This window comes from Grammomys surdaster, unplaced genomic scaffold (genome assembly GCF_004785775.1).
Source record: "Grammomys surdaster isolate TR1022 unplaced genomic scaffold, NIH_TR_1.0 126063, whole genome shotgun sequence".
Lineage (NCBI taxonomy): Eukaryota > Metazoa > Chordata > Mammalia > Rodentia > Muridae > Grammomys > Grammomys surdaster.
The window spans coordinates 1,593,973-1,618,284 of record NW_021620873.1 but is presented as its reverse complement, the minus strand read 5'-3'; the positions used below and the strand labels follow the sequence as shown (position 1 = coordinate 1,618,284).

The following is a 24,312-nucleotide window of genomic DNA, read 5'->3' as shown; positions in this document are numbered from 1 at the left end:
CCCTCCCTCCCTCCCTCCCTCCCTCCCTCCCTCCCTCCCTCCCTTATCTTCTCCCAGAGTCGTTTTCTCAATGGAAGTTCCTCTTACCAAATAACTCTGCCTTATGTCAAGTTGACAGAAACTGACTAGGACACTAGAGAAATGATTCAAAGAGAGTAATATCATAAGTTAGGTCATGGAAATGGTATATATAAAGTGCTCTGAGAAGAATCGAGACTAGTTGAGTAGAAAGATCCAGAGGAAAAAAGGGGACAGTTAATAGGGCCAGGCCACATGTAACCTAGTTATACCTCTGTGAAAGAAAATGGAGAACCACTGAAAAAATTTTAGCAAAGAGTGATATAACCAAGTTTGCCTTTTGTAAACAGCATCCTGGTACAGGACAGACAGTAGAATCAATGTAGTAAGTAGATAGCACTGAAGGCTGTTACAGTAACTGATTATAATTTCTGAGATAAGATTTAGAGGAGAGATAGAGGTAAATTGATATAAAGGGATATTGAGCTCAAGTTGGATTGAAGGGAGCTATAGCTAGATTGAATATAAGAGTTGAGGAGAAAGACACATCAGTGACCCCTGGTTCTCTGGATCATATACTTAGATGGCAGGAAGTAGGTGGTGAATTTGATTTTGAATATGATTCACTTGAGGGGTCCTTTAGACTTCCCAGAGGTGAATCATTAAACAGGTCTGGTTGGATGTATAGGTTTAAAGCTTGGAAGAGAGGTACGAGCTAGAGCAATAGATTTGTAAGTTTTCTTCACACAGGGGATTAAAGTTCTTGGATCAACAGTAAGGAGGGGGCAGGGATTGAAATGCCGAAGGACTTAATGGCTGGGATGTAAGGAAGATAAGTTGTTAATGGAGTCTGAGGAAAAGTGACCGTGGGGCTTTGGGGTAAAACCAAGAGACTATTGGGTCAGGAGTGCGTTGAGTAAGTGGACAGCATCCTTGAATTCTCAGAGAGAGCACATGAAGTGAGACCCACATAAAGCTCATTTGATGCAGACTCTGGAAGTCATTGAAAAACCCAGTCAGTTCTGTCATGGGGAGAATTCATCAGAGGCTCAGTTAGGGTGTGCTGGGCATGTAGAGTGTAGTAACTGAGATAAGGTAAGAAGCTTGGATTTCTTGTGTTGTGGTGTGTGTGTGTCTGTGTGTCTGTGTGTGTGTGTGTCTGTGTGTCTGTGTGTGTGTGTGTCTGTGTCTGTCTGTCTATCTTTCTGTCAGTCTATGCCTGTCTGTCTTCCCCACTTTCTACCCTTTTGTGCATATAGCTAATTGTCTGGACTAGTTCCTCCAGTTTAATGATCTGGCTGATTGCTATCCACTTCTTAAACTGAAGCTTTTGTTTGTCTAGAAGTCTTCCCTGTTCTTGCCCACTCTCTTAAATTAGGTTAACTGTCCTTTGGTTACTTGCTTGTCTTTTCTGTAAGTTCCTATGCTTCTGTAGTGCTTTATATTCAGTAGGTTTGATAAACTAAATGAAAATATGAATTTGTAGTGTTGTAAGTCTCTATGGTGACTATGTATGACATGGTTTCAGTTATAGGCTAAAACACACAGTAAAAATCTGCAATTGTATAACAGGTTACATATATACTTATACAGAAAGTGACTTGAGTGAATATTCTCCACATCTGATTCCTGTACTGAGTGGGGTTTTGTGAGTATAGACAGCATGACCTGCCTCCCTCAAGAACTCACCTTTGCCTACAAGGCAGTATGTGTGTCTGAATGGTATTCCTTTAAGAGGACCTGTCTCCTGGTGGATTACTTTTGTTAGGACTTGGTCTGTACTACCAATTCTTAGTTTTCTAACTTCTGGAGAGTGACTAGTAGGAACTTTTGGCCTCTACAAATACTGCTGGTCTCTGAGTGTGCACAGAGACCATCTAGGATGACTGAGGAAGCCTGATCATGCTCTGTCATTCCCAGCAGGTCGCAGATGCTCTCCAAGGTGCTCTCATAATCAAATAGAGGCTCTCATAATCTAGACAATGCTGATTCTTCCAACCTATGTTATAATCTCATCCTTTTATCAATACACATTTTGTACCGTACTAGTATCTTAGTTACTTTACTTTTCTATTACTGTGAAAGAGACACTAGGACCAAGGCAATTCTTATAAAACATTGAATTGGGGCTTGCTTACAGTTTTAGAGGGTTAGTTCATGATCATCATGGTGGGAAAACAGAGAGTCATGGCACTGGAACAACAGCTGAGAGCTTTACATACTCCTCCAGACTGGGCCTGCTCTGGCCTTTTGAAACCTCAAAGCCCACCCATAGTGATATACCTCCTCCAGTAAGGCCACACCTCTTAGTCCCTCTAATCTTTCTTAAACACAGAGTACACTGTGGTGACAAAGCATTTAAGTATATGAACCTGTGGGGACCATTCTCATTCAAAGTACCATAACTAGAATATTCAAAACTTGAGCTATTTGAATCAGATGTATTTATTGTTCAGTAGTTTTATGAAATAATTATTGGTCCTAAAAGACTTAGATAAAAAACTGGATATGATGATACACACATATAATTTTAGAATTTGGGAGATACAGGCAGGAGGATCAAGGGTAGCTTTGACTACACAGGAACTTGGAGGATAGCCTGGGCTACAGGAGCCCTGTTTCAAAAATTAAAAATCATATGTCGTTTTCTTATCTTTCAGCTCTCTCATCTTTCCCGCTTTCTCTTCCGCAGTATTCCTCGAGCCTTAAGAGAGATTGTATAAATATCCTGTTTAAGGCAAACACTCAGCAGCTGTGCATTCTGCTCACTCTATAGAGAAGAGTCTCTTGATTAAGAATAAGAATAGTATGTAAGACCGATGGGTTTGAAATGATATCTTGTGTTGGTTTGTGTTTTCACTTAATCTGTTTGCTAGTGTGGGCGAGGTTCCTCTAACTGACGTATTAGTTACTTGAGTTTCTTCTGTGAATTACTTTTTCAGATCGTTCATTTATTTTTCTTCTTGGTCCTATTGATGTTCCTATCTTCTGAGAAAAGTATATTGCAAGTATTCTCTCCTTTGGCTCAAGTCTGCTCACAGTTACGACCTCTTTTCATGAATGAGTTCTTAGTTTTGACCAGACGGTAATTGTCATCTCCCTTATAGACTTATATGTAATTGCTCTCTTCTTGAAGTCATAAAGCACACTCTTCTTTATTGTATTCTAGACATGTGTAGTTTGCCAGTCACATTGTTTTATATGCTACCTGGAACTGATGTTTGCAGAGTATGAGTAAGATCCTGGTTTATTGGGTTGTTTTGTTGTTTGGTTTTTGTTTTGTCATTGCCAGAAACTGAACATAGGGCCTCACACATGCCTGGCAGGCTCCTACTATATTCTTAGTCCCAGCTTAATATTTTTTAAAATTTAATGTTGTATGAGTGTGTGCACATGTGCATATCTGTGTGTGTGTATGTGTGTTTTATATTTGTGTAAGTTCATGTGCCACCTATGCATGTAGGAGCCACAGAGGCTACAAGAGGGAATCAGATTCCCTGGAACTGGAGTTACAGGCAATTGTAAGCTGCCATGTGGGTGCTAGGAACCAAACCCAGGTTCTCTGAAAGAGCCATAAGCATTCTTAAATGCTGAGCCATCTTTCCAGCCCCAGTTATCTCAACAACATTACAAAGGTCATTCTTTCCGGTTGAGAGGCAGTGTGTGTCTGCTAACTCCATTAGTCACTTAAGGACACAGCTTCTGGGGTTGTCTCCATCTTTCAGTTTGTTTTCTTGAGTTCTTTCTTTGATGGTTACTTTGGCTTAATCTTTATTCTTTTTTTCTCTTTCATTAATGTTTTGTTTTCTGTTTTGTTTTTTTCTGATATACCAAATTTATATGAGTTAATTGGTACCTAGATTTTGATTTTTCTGAACTAAGCTGTCAATAATTTTTTTTATAAACACTACTTATCTGTGTTTCACATATATATTTTTATTCTTTGGCTTCTTCTCTCTCTCTTTTTACTTTATTAAAATACTGAGTTTATTTCACATGTGTATTTTTATCTCCCTACCATTTCCACATCTGACCACTGCTATTACTATGTCCTATCATAACATTCCATACATACTTAAAACCAAGTAAGGGTGGCGTTCCATCCTTGGAAACTAAACAGGCATTTTAGACAACACATTCTTGGCAATTGAATCTGGACAGCATTTATCAAAACACAGTAGGGAAAGTTCTCACTTTGCATTAGAAAGAGAACAGCCAGATATCAACTCTTATAAAAATGAAGTAAGCCGGAATATTTCAAACAGTTTAAACCTTCTTCCTTCCTTCCTTTCTTTCATTTTTTTTTTGTTTTTTTTTTTTTGTTTTTGTTTTCGAGACAGGGTTTCTCTGTGTAGCCCGGGCTGTCCTGGAACTCACTCTGTAGACCAGGCTGGCCTCGAACTCAGAAATCCACCTGCCTCTGCCTTCCAAGTGCTGGGATTAAAGGCTTGCGCCACCACTACCCAGCTAAACCATTTTCTTAAAGAGACTTGTACTACTGCCAGAGACCTTGAATAGCCTCTGGTCAGTGATCCAGAAGCAATTCTTCACCATAATTAATGAACTTGGCTTCCACTTTGGGAAGAAACCACCTTTTTCTATACTTGCTTGCAATTTTGCCTTAATGTTTTCTACAGAACTAGGTTCTTTTGGTGTTTTAGGATTTTTTTTCCTTATTTTTTGAAGGACTTGACCCTTAGATCTTGATGTGGATGGTTTTATGTCACTTCCATTTTGGTTTGTTTTTTGTGCATTTTTTTGCTGGAGTATCTTGTACAGATTTATTCACTAGTATTTTTCTTCAATGTCCTTATCATTTTCTTCTTCTTCTCCTTCTCCATCACCATCACCATCATCATCATCTTTGTCATTATCATTAGCATCTTTATTAAGTTTTGCCTTTTTTCTGTGGAACTTTGTTACATCTCTAGGGGCAGACCACTTTCTAGACTATTTAAGAGTTTTACATCCTCCCCACCTTCATCTTCTGACTGTATCTTCCTCTATAGCTGCTAGGTTCTGTTTACTGTTATCCACAGGTCCTGATAAGCCTTAAGACCACAGGTGGTGAAATTTCAAAGCCCCCAAGGGGAACTATTGGTTATACAGACATTTTCACAATTGCCAGTGTTACTTTAATTAAACTGCCTTTACAGTTAGTTCATTGCTTCTGCCCCTTCAATGTGTAATTCGGCTTTTGCTCCTGTTCCTAAACTGACCATTCTTAATGATAACTGGTGCTTATTTTCATCATTATCCACTTTAAAGTGATGATCTTTGTCAACCTTTAATTCACAACTGAAAAGTCGTTCATAGGCCGAAGAAGGCTGATGTCCATACCTTCCATGAGGTGGAAGACGGAAGAAACTGTGACACGCAGGATAGAATCACAGCAGGGCTTTTATTTTATTTTTTAAAACTTATATATTTTTTTTGATCCATGAGTTAGAGTTGCTACTTAGTTTTTTTTTTTTTATATTTGTTCACACTGATTTCTAGCTTAGAGACTATAACCTATGCGGTATTGACCAGACATAGATGAGCAACTGGGTGCCAGATTACTGAGACAGAAAAGTTTGGAGGTAAAGAAGACGAACAAGGACAGACATTATCTAGAGTCAGTAGGTTTGCAGTGCTGTGAGCAGACTTGAAAGGGGTCATGTCCTCAGTTAGACTAGACCTTTTTATTGTTTTTAGAGATACAAGCATATTTAATGTTCTTGTACAACTTTTTCTAATTAGAACAATTTTTCATAGTTGCAGAAGACCCTGCAAAGTCACTTACAGAGATGTCTTCAGACTTCGGACATTCATCATCTCCACCACAACCTCCTTCCATGAACTCCTTGTCTAGCGAGAACAGATTTCACTCCTTACCCTTCAGCCTGACAAAGATGCCCAATACTAATGGCAGCATGGCTCATAGTCCACTCTCTCTGTCAGTGCAGTCTGTGATGGGAGAGCTGAACAGCACGCCTGTCCAGGAGAGTCCACCCTTACCCATCTCTTCTGGGAATGCACACGGGTTAGAGGTCGGCTCACTGGCTGAAGTAAAAGAGAACCCCCCGTTCTATGGGGTTATCCGTTGGATTGGCCAGCCACCAGGGCTCAGTGACGTGCTAGCTGGACTGGAACTGGTAATTTAATTGGCCAAAAATCTACAACTCTTTTACTGCATGAAGTTTTGTTTAGGTTTTCCATTATTAGATAATTTCTTGGAAAATCACTGTGCATGTGCATGTGTGTTCGTGTGTGCGCATGTGTGTGTATATCTCCAGTAATAGAGAAAATATTCTTACTGTATAGCCTCACTTCATTCACTCTGCCATTCTGTAAGCTACTGGCTCACTTTTTCCTCATGTTTGCTTGTCTGTGATCAAGGAGTACATTGATTTTTTAGGCTAGGCTATTTAGCTTCTTTATATTAAGTATAATGCAGCTAACAAAGCATTTACCAGCTTTTCTTCTTATTCCTCAGCCTCCTCTGATATGATTGGCTTTACAATTAATCATCCTGTTCAGAGGTCTTTGTAGAAGAGGTTTTCCCTTTGGAGATTAGAAAAGAATATTGTGTGATATTTCATAATTGTGGATGAGGAACTTGAATAAACTTAGCTTTTATCTTAATGTGGCTTTTGGTTAACTTTTTTCACTTGTTATCTTAATGGTAAGGAACTAGATAAATTAATTAATCTATCTCCCCCTGCCCCTTAATCTTCTTTTTTTTGTTTTTGTTTTTGTTTTTTCGAGACAAGGTTTCTCTGTGTAGTCCTGGCTGTCCTGGAACTCACTCTGTAGACCAGGCCGGCCTCGAACTCAGAAATCCACCTGCTTCTGCCTCCCAAGTGCTGGGATTAAAGGCATATGCCACCAGTGCCTGGCCTGCCCCTTAATCTTAATACTTTTGAAATGGCTCAGGGCAAATCAGTAAACCAAGGAAGCTCTGAGTGCATATTTGAAAGGAAATGCATGAAATCCTTCCTGGTGGGCTAAAGAATCGTCATCTTAAACCACTAGCTGAGAGCTGAAGCCTGGGGCAGTCAGTCACTTTCTCCATGCTGTTCTAGTCAGTACAGATTTGATGAAGGCATTCCGACAAAGTGTAAGTGCCATAGTTCTTCCCCAGTCCTCTACAAGGTGCAGTGTCACACATGCTGAAGAAGCCTTTCTTTTTCAGGAAGATGAATGCGCAGGCTGTACAGATGGAACTTTCAGGGGCACGCGCTATTTCACCTGTGCCCTGAAGAAGGCACTGTTTGTGAAACTGAAGAGCTGCAGACCCGACTCTAGGTTTGCATCCTTGCAGCCTGTTTCCAATCAGATTGAAAGGTGTAACTCTTTAGGTATTGGATACTTTTAATTTATTTACCCATCTGGAATGACTGTCTCATCCTGCTTTTCAGTATCTGAGGATAACTGTTTAAATGATTTTCTTGCCAATGTTCATCAAGTTTCTACATTGTTAAAGATTGTAACATGGTGCATAATAAGAAAGTTATCCTAAGAGGAGGTACATTAAAAAAGTATTAGTTAGGAAACATGTTTAGGATCTAAAGAAGGAAAAGTAGTGTTTTGTTTTTTCTTCTCTTGTAGTGATTATAGATATTTAATTTTTGGCAATATGGGTAGTAGAAGTGAAAATGTGGTCCTTTTAGTATTAATGTCCCCCTCACCGTCTTATTTAAGCACTTCATTCAGGGTATTCTATGAAGAAATATGATACAGTCTGGGGACACAATCAGGTTGACAGGTGGAGGATGGCTCTTGTCATCACTTGTCATCAGCTTGCTGATGCTGGCCTTTCCCACTTCTGGACAATAGTGAGAGTCAAGCAGGGGTAAATAGGGGGACCCATCTTTATGAAAAACATTTTTCTAAATGTTGAAAAGTAATTTGGAAATTTTTGTTTTCTTTTCACACTTGAAAATGAAACATTTTGGACAAGTAACAAAGTATTTATTTGGCAGTATTTATTTGACTTAATTTTCTAAGTTCTATCTGATGGAAGCAGTGTTATAAGTGAATAATAGCATTTTTATAAGCCCAGATTAACTGTTAACTAAAGGTTGAAAATATTTGCACAGTATGTCAAAATATGTTTTAAATGATGACATATATATGTACAATGCGTATGAATATATACTATCATGTTTTAAAATAATTGTTATCATTTTTTATCTTTTCAGCATTTGGGGGCTACTTAAGTGAAGTAGTAGAAGAAAATACTCCACCTAAAATGGAGAAGGAGGGTTTGGAGATAATGATTGGGAAGAAGAAAGGGATCCAGGGCCATTACAATTCCTGTTACTTAGACTCAACTTTATTCTGGTAAGTTCACATTTTCTGCAGTAGGTTTAGATGGTGCTTTGTTGGGGGAAGGTAGATGTGTGTGTGTGTGTGTGTGTGTGTGTGTGTGTGTGTGTGTGTGTGTGAAAGGAGGTGTCTTTGAGTAGAGAAACTGACTTGAGAGTTAGCAAAGATCGTAAGATTTGGTTCTTCACAGCAAAAGAATTTCCTATCTTATTTCTAGATTTAAAAAACTAAAATAAAAATACTTCAGCGAGGGCTGGAGAGATGGTTCAGAGGTTAAGACCACTGGCTGCTCTTCCAGAGGTCCTGAATTCAATTCCCAGCAACCACATGGTGGCTCACAACCATCTATAAGGGGATCTGATGTGCTCTTCTGGCCTGTGGGTGTATATGCAACAGAGCACTCATACATTAAACAAATAAAATTTAAAAAAACAAAAAACTTGAGTGAGTAAAGAGTAAAAGCATCCAGAACAGATGTGAACAGATGTGCTGAGGGCATCTGCGTCCAGTGCAGTAGACTGCATGTGAATGAGCCAAGTTTACTGGCTGGCAGAAAACTGTTGGCATTGTAGGTGTATTCTTTAGTATGTCGAGGTGATTATAGAAATTCTTTATATTAAAAGTTATTTCCCATGGGATCACTGTTGTCTTCCTTTGTGTTGTTTTCCCTAAAGTGGAGTGAGTAATACAAGGAACATTAAGCTCTGATGATTGAACTGTGAATCTGTGGCCTCAAGGATTGTGCACTGCCAGCTTAACTAAATGGCTCTGCCATCTCTGCTCTGTAAGCTGTGCCACAAGAGCGAGGGTTTAGCGTGGATGGGAGGATTTCGGAAGGACAGAGCAGAGTAAAGGCTGTGGGTTTTTTTTGTTGGTGGAATACTTTTGATTAAACAAACCTTATATAGTATTGCTATAATATTCTTTAGATTTCCTGATAAAAGTCAGTTTAAGCCAAATATTATATTCTTTGATACCAGTAAGTTTCTGCTGCTAGTCACTCACAAGTTATTTTATAGAAGCACATGTCTCAAGAGAACAAGATGTATTTGTCCTAGCTAGTGGCCTCCAGCTTTCTCCCCATGTTGTCTGTGCATGTGGGGGGGGGGTGTTGGAGAGGGGAGAGAGGGGAGAGAGGGGAAGCTGATTTCTAGGCTCTTCTTGGCTTATGTAAATAAACAAGCTTTTTTCAAAACCTTCCCTGGCATGTCTCTACTCTGTGCTTGTGGTCTGGAACTTCAGGGTCTGTGGGTGCTAATGGCTGAACACAGGCCTCTGCTGTCTTGACGCATGAATTCTTATGCCGTTGCTCTCCTACACTTGGCTCTTCTTTCTCTTCTGACTCCTTTAAGAATCTCTCCTAAATATCAATGTTCGTATAGCATAAGGGAAAATCCTCTTTTTATTTTACAGCTTATTTGCTTTCAGCTCTGCCCTGGACACTGTGTTACTTAGACCCAAAGAGAAGAATGATGTGGAGTATTACAGCGAGACTCAGGAGCTGCTAAGGACAGAGATAGTCAATCCTCTGAGGATGTGAGTAGGAGATGTGCTTTGTCGTTAGTTCGCGTTCTGTTGGCTGTTTTCCTGTGTAGTAATTAATTCTTGATGTGTGCTCATATAGTAAAAAAAAAAAAAAAAAGATGGACAGAAATTAATTCTCATGAAATATTGAGTTTTTAAGACCTTTAGTCTTCTGCTTCTGTTGATTTCAGTGTATGCAGTAAGTATATTCTATGGGATGATATGAGTCATTTGGTATCCTGTTTTACAAGTTAGTAATAACACTGTACTAAAAGCAGATGAGGTGTATTATCATAATATGGTGTTTGTTTAAAAGAATTTATTTAGGTCTTCCTCTACTCCTTTACTAAGGTGAGTTGTAAATGTACAGAAGACCATGTGGGAAGACTTTGGTATGTGACATTGGTGATGTGTGATAACATCACAAGATGTTTAAGTGATGAAGAGTTCAGTCAGTCAATGATCATGAAACAAATATGTCAGGAAGACAAAGAACAAACTTGCAATTTAAAGGCGAATTATGATCAGTTTAAATTTTGTTATACACTCTTCTTAACAATGAAAATAAAAATTAATTTAATATATTTTAGAAATTACAAAATATGGAAATAAAAGGAACATTCCAAGTGTCCTACTGTGTCACATAACTAAGAAAGTAAAAGAATAAATTTCTCTATTTAGAACTTGTTTTCCTTAAATTCTATAATCATTTTACCCTTTAAAATAAATATGTGCTTTGATTTTCATATTAGATATTTTGCCTTATGTAAATTTTAACCACTCAGATTTTCTTTCACTATATAAATGATATTACCAGTACAGGTCAAATCAATGACAAGGTGTATTATCACAGTGTTTTAACACTGTGAGGCTTTCTGTAATAAACTTTCCATAATAGACTCAATATTCTTCGCATAGTATTGTTCAAGCAGTCTAGAATTGTAGTCAGCATACTTTGTCACCTACTCTACACCAAGAGATTGTCAGATGGCCTGTGAGATCAGGATGTGTCTTATCAGACATAGTGGTATACTGTCTAGTAAGATATATATCTGTAATCCCAGCACTTGGTAGCTCAAGAGGCTGAGGCAAGATCAATTGAGCTCAAAAATTTGAGATCTATTTCTGGTGACTGCAAACTTATACCTGTTGCTTGGACATAGGTTTTGCTTCATTGCAAGTCTCCCAAAAGCAGATTTTTTTGTTGGTGCTTTTTGTTTGTTTAGTCTTCCCCTTTTGTATTCCCAGTGGCAAACACATATTTTTACATGAGTGGTAGGTGTTTAATGTATGCTGATTGGAAAGAGTTAACAAGTGAGTGGATAGTCACTCTAAAAGCAAGTACATGGTTAGTGATCAGCTGGCTCTGACTGGCTCTGTTAAGCCCATAGTGACGTCTCCTATAATCAAATAAAGAGAATTTCTTAATTATGCTGACTGGTTTGATTGCAGACCTTTAGATTTTTAGTATCTCATCAATTCCCCTTTTTTATGTCTGTTATCCTACATTTTAAAGTGACTTTTCTAAAGTGTGGACATTCTGTTTTATAAAATAAGTATTTTAATAATAAACAAATGTTACTTAAAAACCATTCACCAAGACTTAAAATATTTTAGAGTTGTATTCGTGTGTGGTAGTTGTTTTTAAGGTGTTTAATAGCATCTGGGAACAATTCTGGTTCTCAGTCTTTCACTTTTCAAAGTTTAGTAAGAAGCCTCCATTGTATTTTTAAAAATAACTGCCTAGTCTATTGATTTTTTTCACAGGTTAGAATTGTATGGAAAGTATTTGATTTTTAAGATGTTTCATATAATTTACTGTGCCAGTGTCCATTAATTCATTTTTATTGACATAGATATGGATATGTGTGTGCCACAAAGATTATGAAACTGAGGAAAATACTTGAAAAAGTGGAGGCTGCATCAGGATTTACCTCTGAAGAAAAAGGTGACTATTCTAATTGATGCATTGAAAATAACTTGAAAGTATGTCACTAAACAATATTTTAAATTATTTCCTGAAATATGTTTGTTTTACTTAAAGGGTTAATCTTAGAATTATTTGAGAGGGCTAGGGATATATATCTCAGTGGTAGAGTATGCAGGAGACCCTGGGTTTGATTTCCAGCACTGCAAAAATAAATGAAAAAAATTCTATGTGACATGCAAATTTCTCCTGGTATTGTAAATGATTCTTCTCTTCCAAAGTAACTGTGAGGTGTAGTAAAGAACTTTTTAAGAAGCTGGCTGGCCCCACTGTAGATGACTAAAGTCCCTGCCTTCAGCAGTGGTGTTTGCAGTTGCCTCTCCTCCTGTGGTGAGGGCTGTCCTGAGCCACTCACGCTTTCCCACCCACGCTCCTTGTTAAACGGAGCTGTGGGACAGCTGGACAGCGTTCCATCTCCTCACAGCTGAAACATTTTCTCAGATTCAACTTCTGACTTCGAGTTTGTTAACAGTGTACTGTAGTCAGTTGTAACATTTGTTATACACATGATAATTGCTTAAATAGAAGGAAAAATAGGGATTATTTTAGGTGGTACTCTACTGAAACCCCCCAAAAGACATAAAAGTGATTTCACAATGTATGAATGAATATATTCTGCTGAATGGGACAACGTGAGAATAGAATGAAAAAATAACATTTGATTATAACCTGTAAGTAAAAGTTTTCCCTCGTTAGAAAAGTTTGGAGAAACTAAATTTTTAATTAAAATAATATTGAAGGAATGAAATGAAGTTCAGTGTAGAATATGTTTGTCATAAAGGATAGAATGACTTTTTAATTTTGCCTGTGATTTACTTGATTTTTTTTTATTTTCTTCTAGATCCTGAAGAATTTCTAAATATTCTGTTTCATGATATTTTAAGGGTTGAACCATTGTTAAAAATAAGGTAACTCTGAAGCTGTCTAGAAGCACTGGGAAATAGATCTTCTTTTCCACTGCCACCCCTGCATAGGAATGAAGTCCTTACTGACATTTATCAGTGTTATCTGAGTGTAGTTAAGCATTGCAAGAACAGATGTAGGTTTCACTAGCTGCCATCCTTTCCATGAGCTACACTTAACTTGCAGAGCACAGGGTGAACATGTCCTTTTAATTCGCCCTAGTGACAGATGTGCACACAACTTATTTACTTATGTAATTGAATATGAATATTTTTGGAAGCTCAGTTAATAATCTTTTAAAGAGAATCATATTCTAACTGAATTTTTAAAAAAAGAAAGAAAAAGAAAAAAACACCTGAGAACATTGTTTTTGACTTCCTGTCACTTACAGAGTTCAGTTAGCCATAAATTAGCTTTCTAGTTCTCTGTTTAGTAACTTGATCTCTTCCCTTCTCTCCACGTTGAAAGTATTACCTGAGTTTACTGTGGTACAAGTCTTAGTGAGATATTCTAAATGTCTCCCCTTCCCAGGTCATTTGAGAGGTCACAGTGGTAGACCTCTCCCGATTTCAGTTTTGGCTTCTCTGTTGAAAATCTTAGGAATATTCTATATACTTCCTTAAGATCCGAACACTGATGAGTTCTCTTAGCTCTGTGTCTAAGTGATGCAGTTTAAACCAATGTTAAACTGATTTGTGGGAACAAGGACAGTACACAGTGAAAGTTTGGTATTTCCCTGCTTAGGAGTTCATAACAAATGAAATGACGTGATGCATAAACATCGAGTGTACATACTCAGTAGCAAGTCAGAGTTGCTATAGCTTTCTGTGTGCCTAGAAAGTCAGAGAATTACAGATAAAGAATTAACCAGAGAGTTTATAATCTAGCCATGTAAAAAGTAATTATGGAAAAGTCAGTAACATTTTTTGTATTTTGCATATAGAAAATTGAAAATTTTATATTTTAGGAAAGAAAAATAGGCAGCAATCAATTTTTTAAAAGAAGAGTTAAAAAAAGTTTTATACTGAGCTAAAAGGTAGATTTGGTTAGTAAGTAAGATTAAATAGATTTTTTGTTTGTTTGTTTGTTTTTTAACAAAATAACTTGCATTTTGACAGAATTTAACCTATTGTCTTTTTTTTTTTTGAAACTCAAGAAAATGATTTTAGAGATTTCTACAAAATGAAGTGGGTGAAAATGCCAGTAGGTTTTTTTTTTTTTTAAAAAAAAAACTTTTTATTGATCCTTTGTGAGTTTCACATCATACACCCCAAGCACATACACACCATACACCCCTCCCCTCATATCCGCCCTTACAGCCTCCCCACAACAAAATAAAAAAAACATACAAACAAACAAAACAAAACAAAACAAAGCACAGAAAACATCTCATTGTGGAAGCTGTAGTATGCCACAATGTGTCTCACAGTGTATCCCTCTGTCCACACATGTTCACTTGCAAATGTTCATTGAAGTGAGTCATTGGTCTGGTTCATGAACTCTGACTTCTGTGACACCATCAATATTGGATTCTCATTGGGACTCCTCCTGGTTATCCTGTTGTTGCTTTGTGTCATGACGATCCTGCACCTTTGGATCATCAGGACTGGCCCTTTCATGTGTCTCGTTTGCAGATGACATAGATTTTGAAGTAGGCCAACTTGGAGCCCTGGGTCTGGGCCTGGGTGGTAGCTGAGCTGGTCAGCTCATTTCTTCTTCCTTAGCCACACCACTAGGAAGAGCTCTCCAGTATTGCCCAGGCTAGGTCACCCAGTGCTGCCTTTGATAGGAGGCAGGGTCAGCTCTCCTGTTCTTATGCCCTGAGGGCCTGCTCAGCCACACCCACACCTCCAGAGCCAGCTTCACCTTGATGCCCAGTCAGGGTGCTGGGTCCATTCTCCCAAGTGCTGCAGCCTGTGAGGGAATGGGCTAGCTCTCCTGCTTTTACATCCTAAGGGCTGGCCCACCAGAGCCTTCACCATTAGCATTAGCTCTCTTCCTCTCATGCCCTTGTGGTCAGCTCTCCTACTACTACTGCAGATGGTGAGGGGCAGAGGAAGATATTACCGCTGCACCTGCGGTACCCCACAATAGATGAGTGGTAGGGCCAGCTTTCCTACACTCCTGGCCTCAGTGCTGACTTACCTATGCTGCTTCCCCCACAACCCCCATTGACCAGGGTCAACACTACTGTGTTGACCAGGGAAGGTACAGGGCCTGCACTCTTGAGTGCTGCAGCCAGTGAGCAGCAGGGCCAGCTCACCTGCTTTCATGACTCCAGGGCCAGCTCTCCTGACTACCACAGGTGTAGGGGTCTTTTATTTTAAAAAAAAATTCTATTGTAATTTATGAAAGAAAAACAATAGACATTAAAATAGTATATAATTAGAAGTATTTATAATAAAGAATAGGAAGTTCAGTGCTGAAAGAAAAGAAATATAATATAGGACATCTGATACGTAGTTTGGGAAGAAAATGTCGGGTTTGTTTTTCATCTTTTAAGTTTTTTATTTGTTTTACCCTGGAATGTGGTCTTAGAGTATCTCCATGGCTGGCCTGTAACCTACTGTGTAGACCAGGCTGGTCTCAAACCACAGAGTTCTACCAGCCTGTACTTCCTCAATGCTGGTATTCAAGGCATGTGCCACTATACCAAGACTCCTTTAAAAAGTTTTTTTTTTTTTTAAGAAAAAAAAATATATTTATTAAGGAAAAGCAGTAAAAAACTCCTGAGAAAGGAAGGGACTTCAAGAGAGGAAAGACCTGTTTGCCTTTTAGCAAAATAAACTGAGATGCTTAAAATCTTTTTTAAAGTTTTCACCTTAGTCTAGCCATATCTAAGGGACATCAGACTTCCCAGGGTTGATACGAGCTGAATAGTGCAGTAATTCTCAGAAGTGAGGCAGAGTCAGACACTGTTCAGTGCGAAGGTCTTTCTGGAATTGGGAAAGGCAATCTGGGCAATTCTTTACTTTCCCCCCAACCCCTGACATCCAAGAAACCTGTTCATATTTCTGCCAGCTACTTTCTAAAGATTGTAAGATGGTATTTTGAGTTCTTTTTGTTTTCCCAAGTGCCATTCTTGTCCTTATGAGGGAGGTCGGCTGATTGAGCCAGCAAGGAGCTGAACACTGTCTTAGTTAGGGTTTATTGCTATGAACAGACTTCATGACCAAAGCAACTCGTATAAAGGACAACATTTAATTGGGGCTGGCTTACAGTTTCAGAGGTTTAGTCCATTATCATCACGGTGGGAAACATGGCAGCATCCAGGCAGTCATGGTGCTGGAGAAGGAGCTGAGAGCTCTACATCTTGATCTGAAGGCAGGCAGCCAGGAGGAGGCTCTCTTCCACACTGGGTGGAACTTAGGCACTAGGAGCCCTCAAAGCCCAACTACACAGTGGCACATGCCTCCAACAAGGCCACACCTATTCATTTAAAAATAATTTTAATTTTATTTTTAAATTGTATGTGTGAATGCAGTGTCCACAGAGGCCAGAAGAGGATGTCAGATCACCTGAAACAAAAGTTACAAACCTATTGTGGGTGCTGGGAACCGAGCAGTCTTGACTGCTCAGACATTTCCAACTACTTTTGATTGTGAGCCTTAGATTTTTTTATTGTCTTTTAATGGATGAGCTCTTTCTCCAGCCCCAAACACAGAGTTTTAAAGCTATTACCTTGTGCTTGTCATCCCTGTAGGCTCTTGGGCATCTTTAATGCAGAATACATTCATTCTAACTTCAGAAGTCTTCATAATCTTTACTAGTTCCAAAATTGTTCAAACACTGTTCAAGTATAAGGTCTTTTTAACTGTGAGCCCCTGGAAAAATCAACAAACAAGTTTTATACTTCCAACTTACAGTGGTGCAGGGGAAGTTTCTCATTCCCCAAAGTAGGAGTTGGGGGCAGAGCAAGAAAATGTCTGACCAAAGCCAGACTGACACCATGGACACCAGGGCAGGGCCATCCAAGCTCTATGTAGCGCCAGTGATGATGTCATGAGCCCACATGCTCCCCGTGGAGTTGCAGGATTTGGGTATTCTTAGATGAGTGAGTATAGGACCTCAGGACCCACCTACTATGGTCTGAACTGCAAAGACAGATAGACCCAAACCGTTCTAATCCATGAGTTTTTATATTAATATTTGTAAAATGTAGATGTCCATTTTTTAAAAGTTAGCAAATTTTATATTCCTGTGCCTTTGGACTGTCCCTAGTGGAGAATACAACCAAGCCCATGGTTTGATACAATTTCACAACTTTGTTATGATTCCATAGTTTTTTTCAGACTTTTAAAACTCTAGCCATAAAGTTATTTAATTTTTTATTATTTTCTAAAAATTTTATAAACTATATTATATTGTATGTTTAGTGTGCTTTCCACTGTACCTCCATTCCTTCCTGTCCCTTTTCATATCTTCTTCCCGATAGTTCCTTTGTTCCCTACAGCTTCATAATATGGTCATGTCATACACACACACATACTTTGTACAAATCTATATAAAATCTAGGAATCATAAATGAGAGAAAACATACATTGTTTCTCTTTAGAGGACTGCTTTAGTTTAATATGATTATTACCAGTTGCATTCGTTTTTCTATGACCGATACACTTTGTACTTTATGGTTGAGAAGAGCTCCAGTGCGTATTTCTAGCCTAGATACTCTTTTTTTTTTTAAAAAAAAAAGAGAGATAAATAGTACCAAAAAATTAAAAAAAAAAGCTTCTTAGTAATGTTAGTTTTAAGGATTACTACTAAGATTGTAAGGAATGGGAGATGTTACAGTGTTTGACTGTGATGGGTATTCGTAGACATTTATGTGGTATTTATCAGGTCTGTGGGTGGCCATCTAAAGAGCACCTGGTAGTTACAAGGCTAGAGGACAGTTGTTAGGGTCCCTGGGCTTCACACCTTGCGCTGCTTAGCTTGCTAGAAGATTGTCCTTCTCTATGTCTTAGGGCCTTTATTTTAGAGAGTAAAAAGAGGTTTATCTAGAAGGTATACGACTCTGTCATTGAAGCACTGAAGTGTTTGCTTTAATCTTTAAAAGCAGCTTACTGCTTTCTAGATTTGGAGGGAGAAGTCAAACTGATTATTGTTCACATAGTGTTTCTTGACTGGGATATTAGTCTATATTTTTCTTGGAATCACAGAGAAAACTTGTTAATGACTTTTTTTTTTTTTTTTGGTGTGGGGTGGTGGTGGGGGTTTGGTTAGAGACAGGGTTTCTCTGTGTAGCCCTGGCTGCTGTCCTGGAACTCACTCTGTAGACCAGGCTGGCCTTGAACTCAGAAATCCACCTGCCTCCCAAGTGCTGGGATTAAAGGCGTGCACCACCACTGCCTGGCTGTTAATAATTTATGGATAAGGCAGAAAGAATACTTCCTGAGGTCTTCTGCATATGTGCATTTAATTATGTCATCCAAATCATTGTCTTTGACCTGGCATTTGGATGATCCAGAGTTGCACATCTGCATCATGGTATCGCATTTTCAGGTCTTGCCAGCTGGCTTGATATTCTGATTCAAGCATTTAAAAGATAGCTTATGTGCATTTCTTTCTGATGCTCCTAGGTCAGCAGGTCAAAAAGTTCAAGACTGTAACTTCTATCAAATTTTTATGGAAAAAAATGAGAATGTTGGAGTACCCACAATTCAGCAGTTATTAGAATGGTCTTTTATCAGCAGCAACCTGAAATTTGCAGAGGTTAGTGATTCTAACTGTTTTGTTGTTGTTGTTCTAAACGGGCAGTAGGGAGGTGTTAAGCTCAGGACTTTTGTACACACTACCCTGAGTGCTGCCCCACTGAACCACACCCAGCTCTCACTGTGTTTTAACCAAGAATAGTTTGAAATACACACTGTTAAAAAAAACACACACAAAAAATTATGTTCCAACTTTGTTCATTTTTAAGAAAGCTCTTTAGCTTAAGTTGAAATGTTTTGGATTTAGGTGCAAAGTGGTGGTGGAGGGGAAGCTGGTGTTTAACTTGAAGACCTTTAGAGTAGCTTAATTCCAAAGATGTGCATGTACATGTTTATGTTTTTAGTTGTCATTTTGCCCAAGCATATTATCTAATCATTTCAAAGGTAATGCTACTTTTCTCCCTTTGTTAAAGATAAAATGCTAGTAAATTTTTCTGTATGGGTTTGTTAATGTATGTAATAGAAAACTTTGTTTTACCTGAATGCATGGTTTCCATAGTGCGTGCCATGGTCTGTTGCTGGCACGTTCATCTCTGAGGTGGTGATCTCCCTTACTTTGTTGATGTATAGGTAGCATCCTCTGTGGTGATGTCTGACAGGGAAGTCTGGAGATCCTGTAGCTCACTGCTGCTGAGTCCACACTGCACATTCACATGTGGGCCAACAGTGCTGTGCTGAAACCACAGCTGGATGTGACAGCTGTGACTACTTCAGTTTCATAGGGAAACTTGTTTTTGTATGTTTTCCCTTTAGTGCAGGGATGAGACTCAAGGCTGTGGGCATGCTACTATTCTAAGCTGGGTCCCCAGCCCCGTAGGACTTTGATTTCTAAAGCGATGTGTCTTTTGTTGTTGTTATCATTATCATTATTTTTAGGCACCATCATGCTTGATTATCCAGATGCCTCGGTTTGGAAAAGACTTTAAACTGTTTAAAAAAATTTTCCCTTCCCTGGAATTAAATATAACAGATTTACTTGAAGACAGTAAGTATACAGTCCTTTGTTTGTTTTAGAAATAGCACATTAGTTGTGGATATAGTACTTTGACAGGCAATTCAGTATCTGAAGAGCTTAGACTTATTAAGCCAATAATTTGACTGCTGCGAATTTATTCTAAAAAGAGTAGAGGTAAAAATAAATACTTTAAATGCAAAATCACTTACCATTATATGATAAGAAATTAGAGACAAGAAAATGTTAGTAAGAGGCCAGAAGTTAATTGGATTATTCTTCATAACAACACAACTACTTCCATTAAACACATGGGTTTGAGGCCAAGACACATGGAAACCATTGTAAGTGGAAGGGAAACACATTGAGATGCTGAATGGGAGATGCGTGAAATACACATGTACCAGGATGCACACAGGTAGATAGATATTCAGACATACAAGTGTTAGAGAAAGTTTATAATAATGGCAGTGGTTGTCTCTTGCTGACTAAGATCATATGTGCTGTCAGTTTTCTTTATACTTTCTTTTGGGTATTTTATGATCAGAGGAACAGTCTTAGAATAGGTTATCAAAAATGGCTATTTAAAAAAATGTCATAAAAATATTACAAATACAGGAAATCCAAATGAAATTTTAAGAGGATCATAGGGGGCTAGGCCTCCCCAACCAGAGCATTCTTCTTTTGAAAGTATACTTTTTATTTTTAGTGACAGAATACCTTTTTAAAAGGCTTCTTCCTCCCCTTTCTGCATATGGTAGCTCCCAGGCAGTGCCGCATCTGTGGAGGACTTGCGATGTATGAGTGTAGAGAGTGCTATGACGACCCGGACATCTCAGCAGGGAAGATCAAGCAGTTCTGTAAGACCTGCAGCACTCAGGTAATCCCTACTCACCTGGTGGATGAGCCCAGTAGCAGTCAGCTGCTGACAGTCCACAACATTTCAGGACTTGAAAGCCGTTCAGAATCAAAGTACATTTACAATAAATGTTATTGCTCATGTCTCTTCTGCTGGTATGTGAGAGAGAAGTACTTGGCTGTGTTTATAAGAGATGTGCTCAGTGAAAGTGGCTAGAGTCTGCTGCCTTGAGACATGGTATTAGCTCATGTGTGGCATTTTCTTCATGGTCCTTTTTAGGTTCACCTTCATCCCAGGAGGTTGAATCATACTTATCATCCAGTATCACTTCCTAAAGATTTGCCTGACTGGGACTGGAGGCATGGCTGCATCCCCTGTCAGAAGATGGAGTTATTTGCTGTTCTCTGCATAGAAACGAGCCACTATGTTGCTTTTGTGAAATATGGGAAGGATGACTCTGCCTGGCTCTTCTTTGACAGCATGGCTGATCGAGATGGTATTAAAAACCTTCCTTTTGTACTCAGCATCCTGTAATTTGGGGTGTGACACTTCCTAGTGAGGGCACTTGTGTAAAGTAATAGGTTTTTTTTTCTGAGAAAATCCTTTGAGGAATAGCATGGTATTACAAACTTTAATCTTCAAAGTGTATTAATAATTCTGCTACCCAAACTAAGGAACAATAACATTGTTACATCTTGGCACTTACAAGGTTTTGTTAAAGAGTGCTATCTATGGTCTCACTATGGGAGACAGAGGATTGTGAATTAGAGGACAGTGTGTGCTACATAATGAGAGCCTGTTTCAGTTTGCCCCACCTCAAAAGAAAAAAAGTACTAAAATTCTTCTTTTAGAGCTGATTTTACTATCTACTTCCTTTCAGTTCTGTATACACTGTATTAGTCATTTATTGAGCACCTGTATGCCAAGCTCAGTGGCAATACTGCAGTCTTAGAAATTATGCCTGTTTTTCTGTTGTCTTAGTTAGTTTAAAGTGGTAAAGATTGCAGGGTTTTCATTTAAATTATTCTTACTGATCTCCTACATTCAATGAAGAAATTTGTCCAATGAGCTGTTTCTAGAAAGCTTAGTCATTACTTAATACACAGGTCAGTGTCAGAATCTCAAAAAGTTTTAGAAGTAAAATACTTGTAACAGTACGCCCCCCACACATCCCATTTTCTCTACAGGTATTCTCCCAAGCTCTAGTCCCTAAGGTCTTCTGGTGTGGCTCTCTAATAACGAGAGGCCCCTAGTAGCAGCTCCTTGACCAGAGACACAAGACCAGCAGTTCTCCATCTCTTCTCAGCTCTCAGGTGCCTGAGGGGGCAAGCCCACTACTCCTGTGCATATGCTCCACCAAGTTAGCAGTAGCACAGCATTTGGGAGAGCACTTGGGAGAGTAAAACCAAACAGACTTTCCATAATCCAGTCATCAAAGCACACACAGTCTGTTGATCAGTGTATAAACAAAGCATGTTTGAGGTGTGCAAGTATGTTCTTAAAACATAGGAAACAGCGGTGTGCATTGCTAGGTTTGTCAGAAATTGGACATTTTGGTGGAAAAAGAGTGTCAGGCTGTTAGTGTATGGGAGGGGCGTGCAGGTGTGAGGAGTCAAGACTGTGTGCATACAGTGGGTGGCAGCCTGTAGTTCAGCCCTGTCCTAAAGATGTGTCCTTTGACCAATTCTGTTCATGTTTGCTTGTGGAACCCTCTCAGAAGCCAAGGAGACTATAATTCTAGAAACTGGAAGTCAAACAAAGATTTTCTTCCAATTTTGAGAGTCAGTACTCATTAAATTCTAGGATAGTAAAATTGTTCTGGTAGGACAGGGTGCCAAGAGGACTTAGAAGTTCACTTCCCTAAGAGATTTCCTTCCCCCGTCTCTGTAGGTGGTCAGAATGGCTTCAACATTCCACAAGTGACACCTTGCCCAGAAGTGGGAGAGTACTTGAAGATGTCCCTGGAGGACCTGCACTCTTTGGACTCCAGAAGGATCCAAGGCTGTGCGCGCAGACTTCTTTGCGATGCATACATGTGCATGTACCAGAGCCCGACAATGAGCTTGTACAAATAACCAGGTCATCTGAGGTGGGCAGGGACCAGGCACAAACCTTAGTGCTGTGTCTTCCTCCAGCTGGCGGTTCTGTCCGGCGCCCATTGCCGGCAATGGGTGTCTCTTGTGATGATGGCCCTTCAGCAAAGGATTCCTGTGTTTCCAAACAAATTGCTTTTGTGTTCCTGAAGTATTTAATAAGAAGCATTTTGCACTCTAGGAAGTATGTTTGTGTTGATTTTTTAAGAAGTCTAAATGAAGTTATTAATATCTTTAAGTTAACTGCATTGATGATACGATATTTTTGGAAGCATACAATTTTAATTGTGATGTCTAAAACCTCTTTTAGTCCATTGAGGATGTAAATAAATATTTCTTCTTATGGACCAAGGATATGAAATCATTTTTCTTTTGTAGCTAATGATTGCCTTGAGAAAGACATAATATGGTTTTATTAAGAGTCTGCCTTTATTCCAGTTGTTGAAGGTGTGCTGAGTTTAATTGTTAATTTTCCTATATAGTGCTGATTTCCTGCATGTCTGTACTTTGCTGAGTTTCTGTGTTCCTGCAGCAGTGGTCAGAACATGCTGAAATTCGTTTTATGGAGTTATTTTTTTTATTCTGGTTTTGAGATAAATAAGTGACTGTCATAAAATGTCCATTTTTGATGTGTTCTTGAAGGATTAGGGTACAAAACAAGCATCTTAGTCATAGTAACAATTGCTACTGAACAGATTTTCTGTATGGGACGAGATGCAGTGGTTTCTGAAATGACTGAATGATAAGTAAGTTATATATTCTTGGATACACACAGTCCAGAGAAAGTAAAGCTGGCTCAGAAACAGTACCAACATTTCCCTGAAAAAAAAAAAATGTGTTAGGTATTTAAAACTCTCATCTCAAATAAATTATTTTATTTTTAGCTTAAGTGAATTTCTCTTAATTTAAATAAGACTGATTTTTTTTGTTTGACCGAAGAACCTTGTACTCACTGATGGTCAGTTTGTTGTGACTCGATACAATGACAACCACATCAGCATGTTGCTGCAATGTCAGTGACAGCTTCATCCTGATTGAAGAAGGAAAAAATGGATGTCATCTTAGGACTGCTTATAGTGTATGTATATACTGTGATGGCGCTGTAGAGTGCTTGTTGTCTGAGTGTTGTTTTGTGGTATGGCTGTCTTCTCTGAATAATGTCAACCTTACAGAAAAAGAAGGTGTTATATGTATAGCATATGGCTTTATAAAAGATTTAATGTCAAAGGAGTCTATAAATATTGCTGTTATTTTTAAAGGCACTTTACTCCTTGGTTTTATTATTCCATTTTGCTGGTGTGTATTAGCTTTATAAATCACAATGCACAAAACTCTTCCATCTTGTCATTGTTGTACTTTTGCACTGGAAAAGTACATATATTGTGCACAGACCTTTATATAGCTGAGTGCCTAGACTGGGTGGTGAGGCCATGACTAGACAGCAGCAAAGACCTCCAGCTATAGGCTGGCCTTGCCTGCATCGTCTTGGGACAGGTGAGAATGGTACGCACAGGGTCTGGGCTTGCAGACTGACCAGAGTTCAGTCACCCTGTAGTAAGTATATACTTAATGAGTCTGTTAGTGTGACTTTGAAAGGTTTAACTGAGAAATGATCAGGACTGTGTATATAGGCGAGCCTGACTTAACAGTGAAAGGGAGGAGGTAGGGGAAAGCCTTTTTTTTTTTTTAATTTCAGAAATGGAGGCAAAATCCACATGCAGAGACTGACTGCTTGGCTTTCAGAGCAGAGGACTCAAAGCTTGTTTGCAGCAGTTCCAAAGTTGGGGTGGCTCTTTGTGAGTGAGGAGGATCATGTCCACAGGCAATCCCTTAGCAAGATTGTCTCGAAATTGTACTCTGTGTTCTTTAGCAGTAGTGGGTGGGAAGGGACACACAGCGAAGCACCCACTTTCAGTGACTGGGGAGTCCTGAGGACCACAAGGCCAGCAGGA

The 24,312-nt window shown here is 38.9% G+C and overlaps 1 protein-coding gene and 1 pseudogene across 4 annotated transcripts in view; one reads left to right on the top strand and one right to left on the bottom strand.

Moving 5' to 3' along the window:
• Cyld (CYLD lysine 63 deubiquitinase) overlaps positions 1-23,691 on the top strand; it is a 51,503-nt gene extending 27,812 nt beyond the window's left edge. For 3 of the 4 annotated variants that reach the window (XM_028755456.1, XM_028755457.1, XM_028755455.1), the window contains 11 exons: positions 5,776-6,155; positions 7,196-7,361; positions 8,205-8,346; positions 9,745-9,867; positions 11,712-11,803; positions 12,684-12,750; positions 18,325-18,457; positions 19,333-19,441; positions 20,170-20,288; positions 20,547-20,763; positions 22,158-23,691. In XM_028755456.1, coding sequence (XP_028611289.1) covers positions 5,776-6,155; positions 7,196-7,361; positions 8,205-8,346; positions 9,745-9,867; positions 11,712-11,803; positions 12,684-12,750; positions 18,325-18,457; positions 19,333-19,441; positions 20,170-20,288; positions 20,547-20,763; positions 22,158-22,342 — 1,733 coding nt within the window. In that variant the 3' untranslated portion in view covers positions 22,343-23,691. Of the gene's footprint in view, positions 1-5,775; positions 6,156-7,195; positions 7,362-8,204; positions 8,347-9,744; positions 9,868-11,711; positions 11,804-12,683; positions 12,751-18,324; positions 18,458-19,332; positions 19,442-20,169; positions 20,289-20,546; positions 21,581-22,157 lie in introns of all 4 variants that reach the window. The other variant, XR_003709739.1, reaches the window with a different exon arrangement.
• LOC114610843 lies at positions 4,544-5,356 on the bottom strand (annotated as a pseudogene).
• Positions 23,692-24,312: the final 621 nt, after the last annotated feature.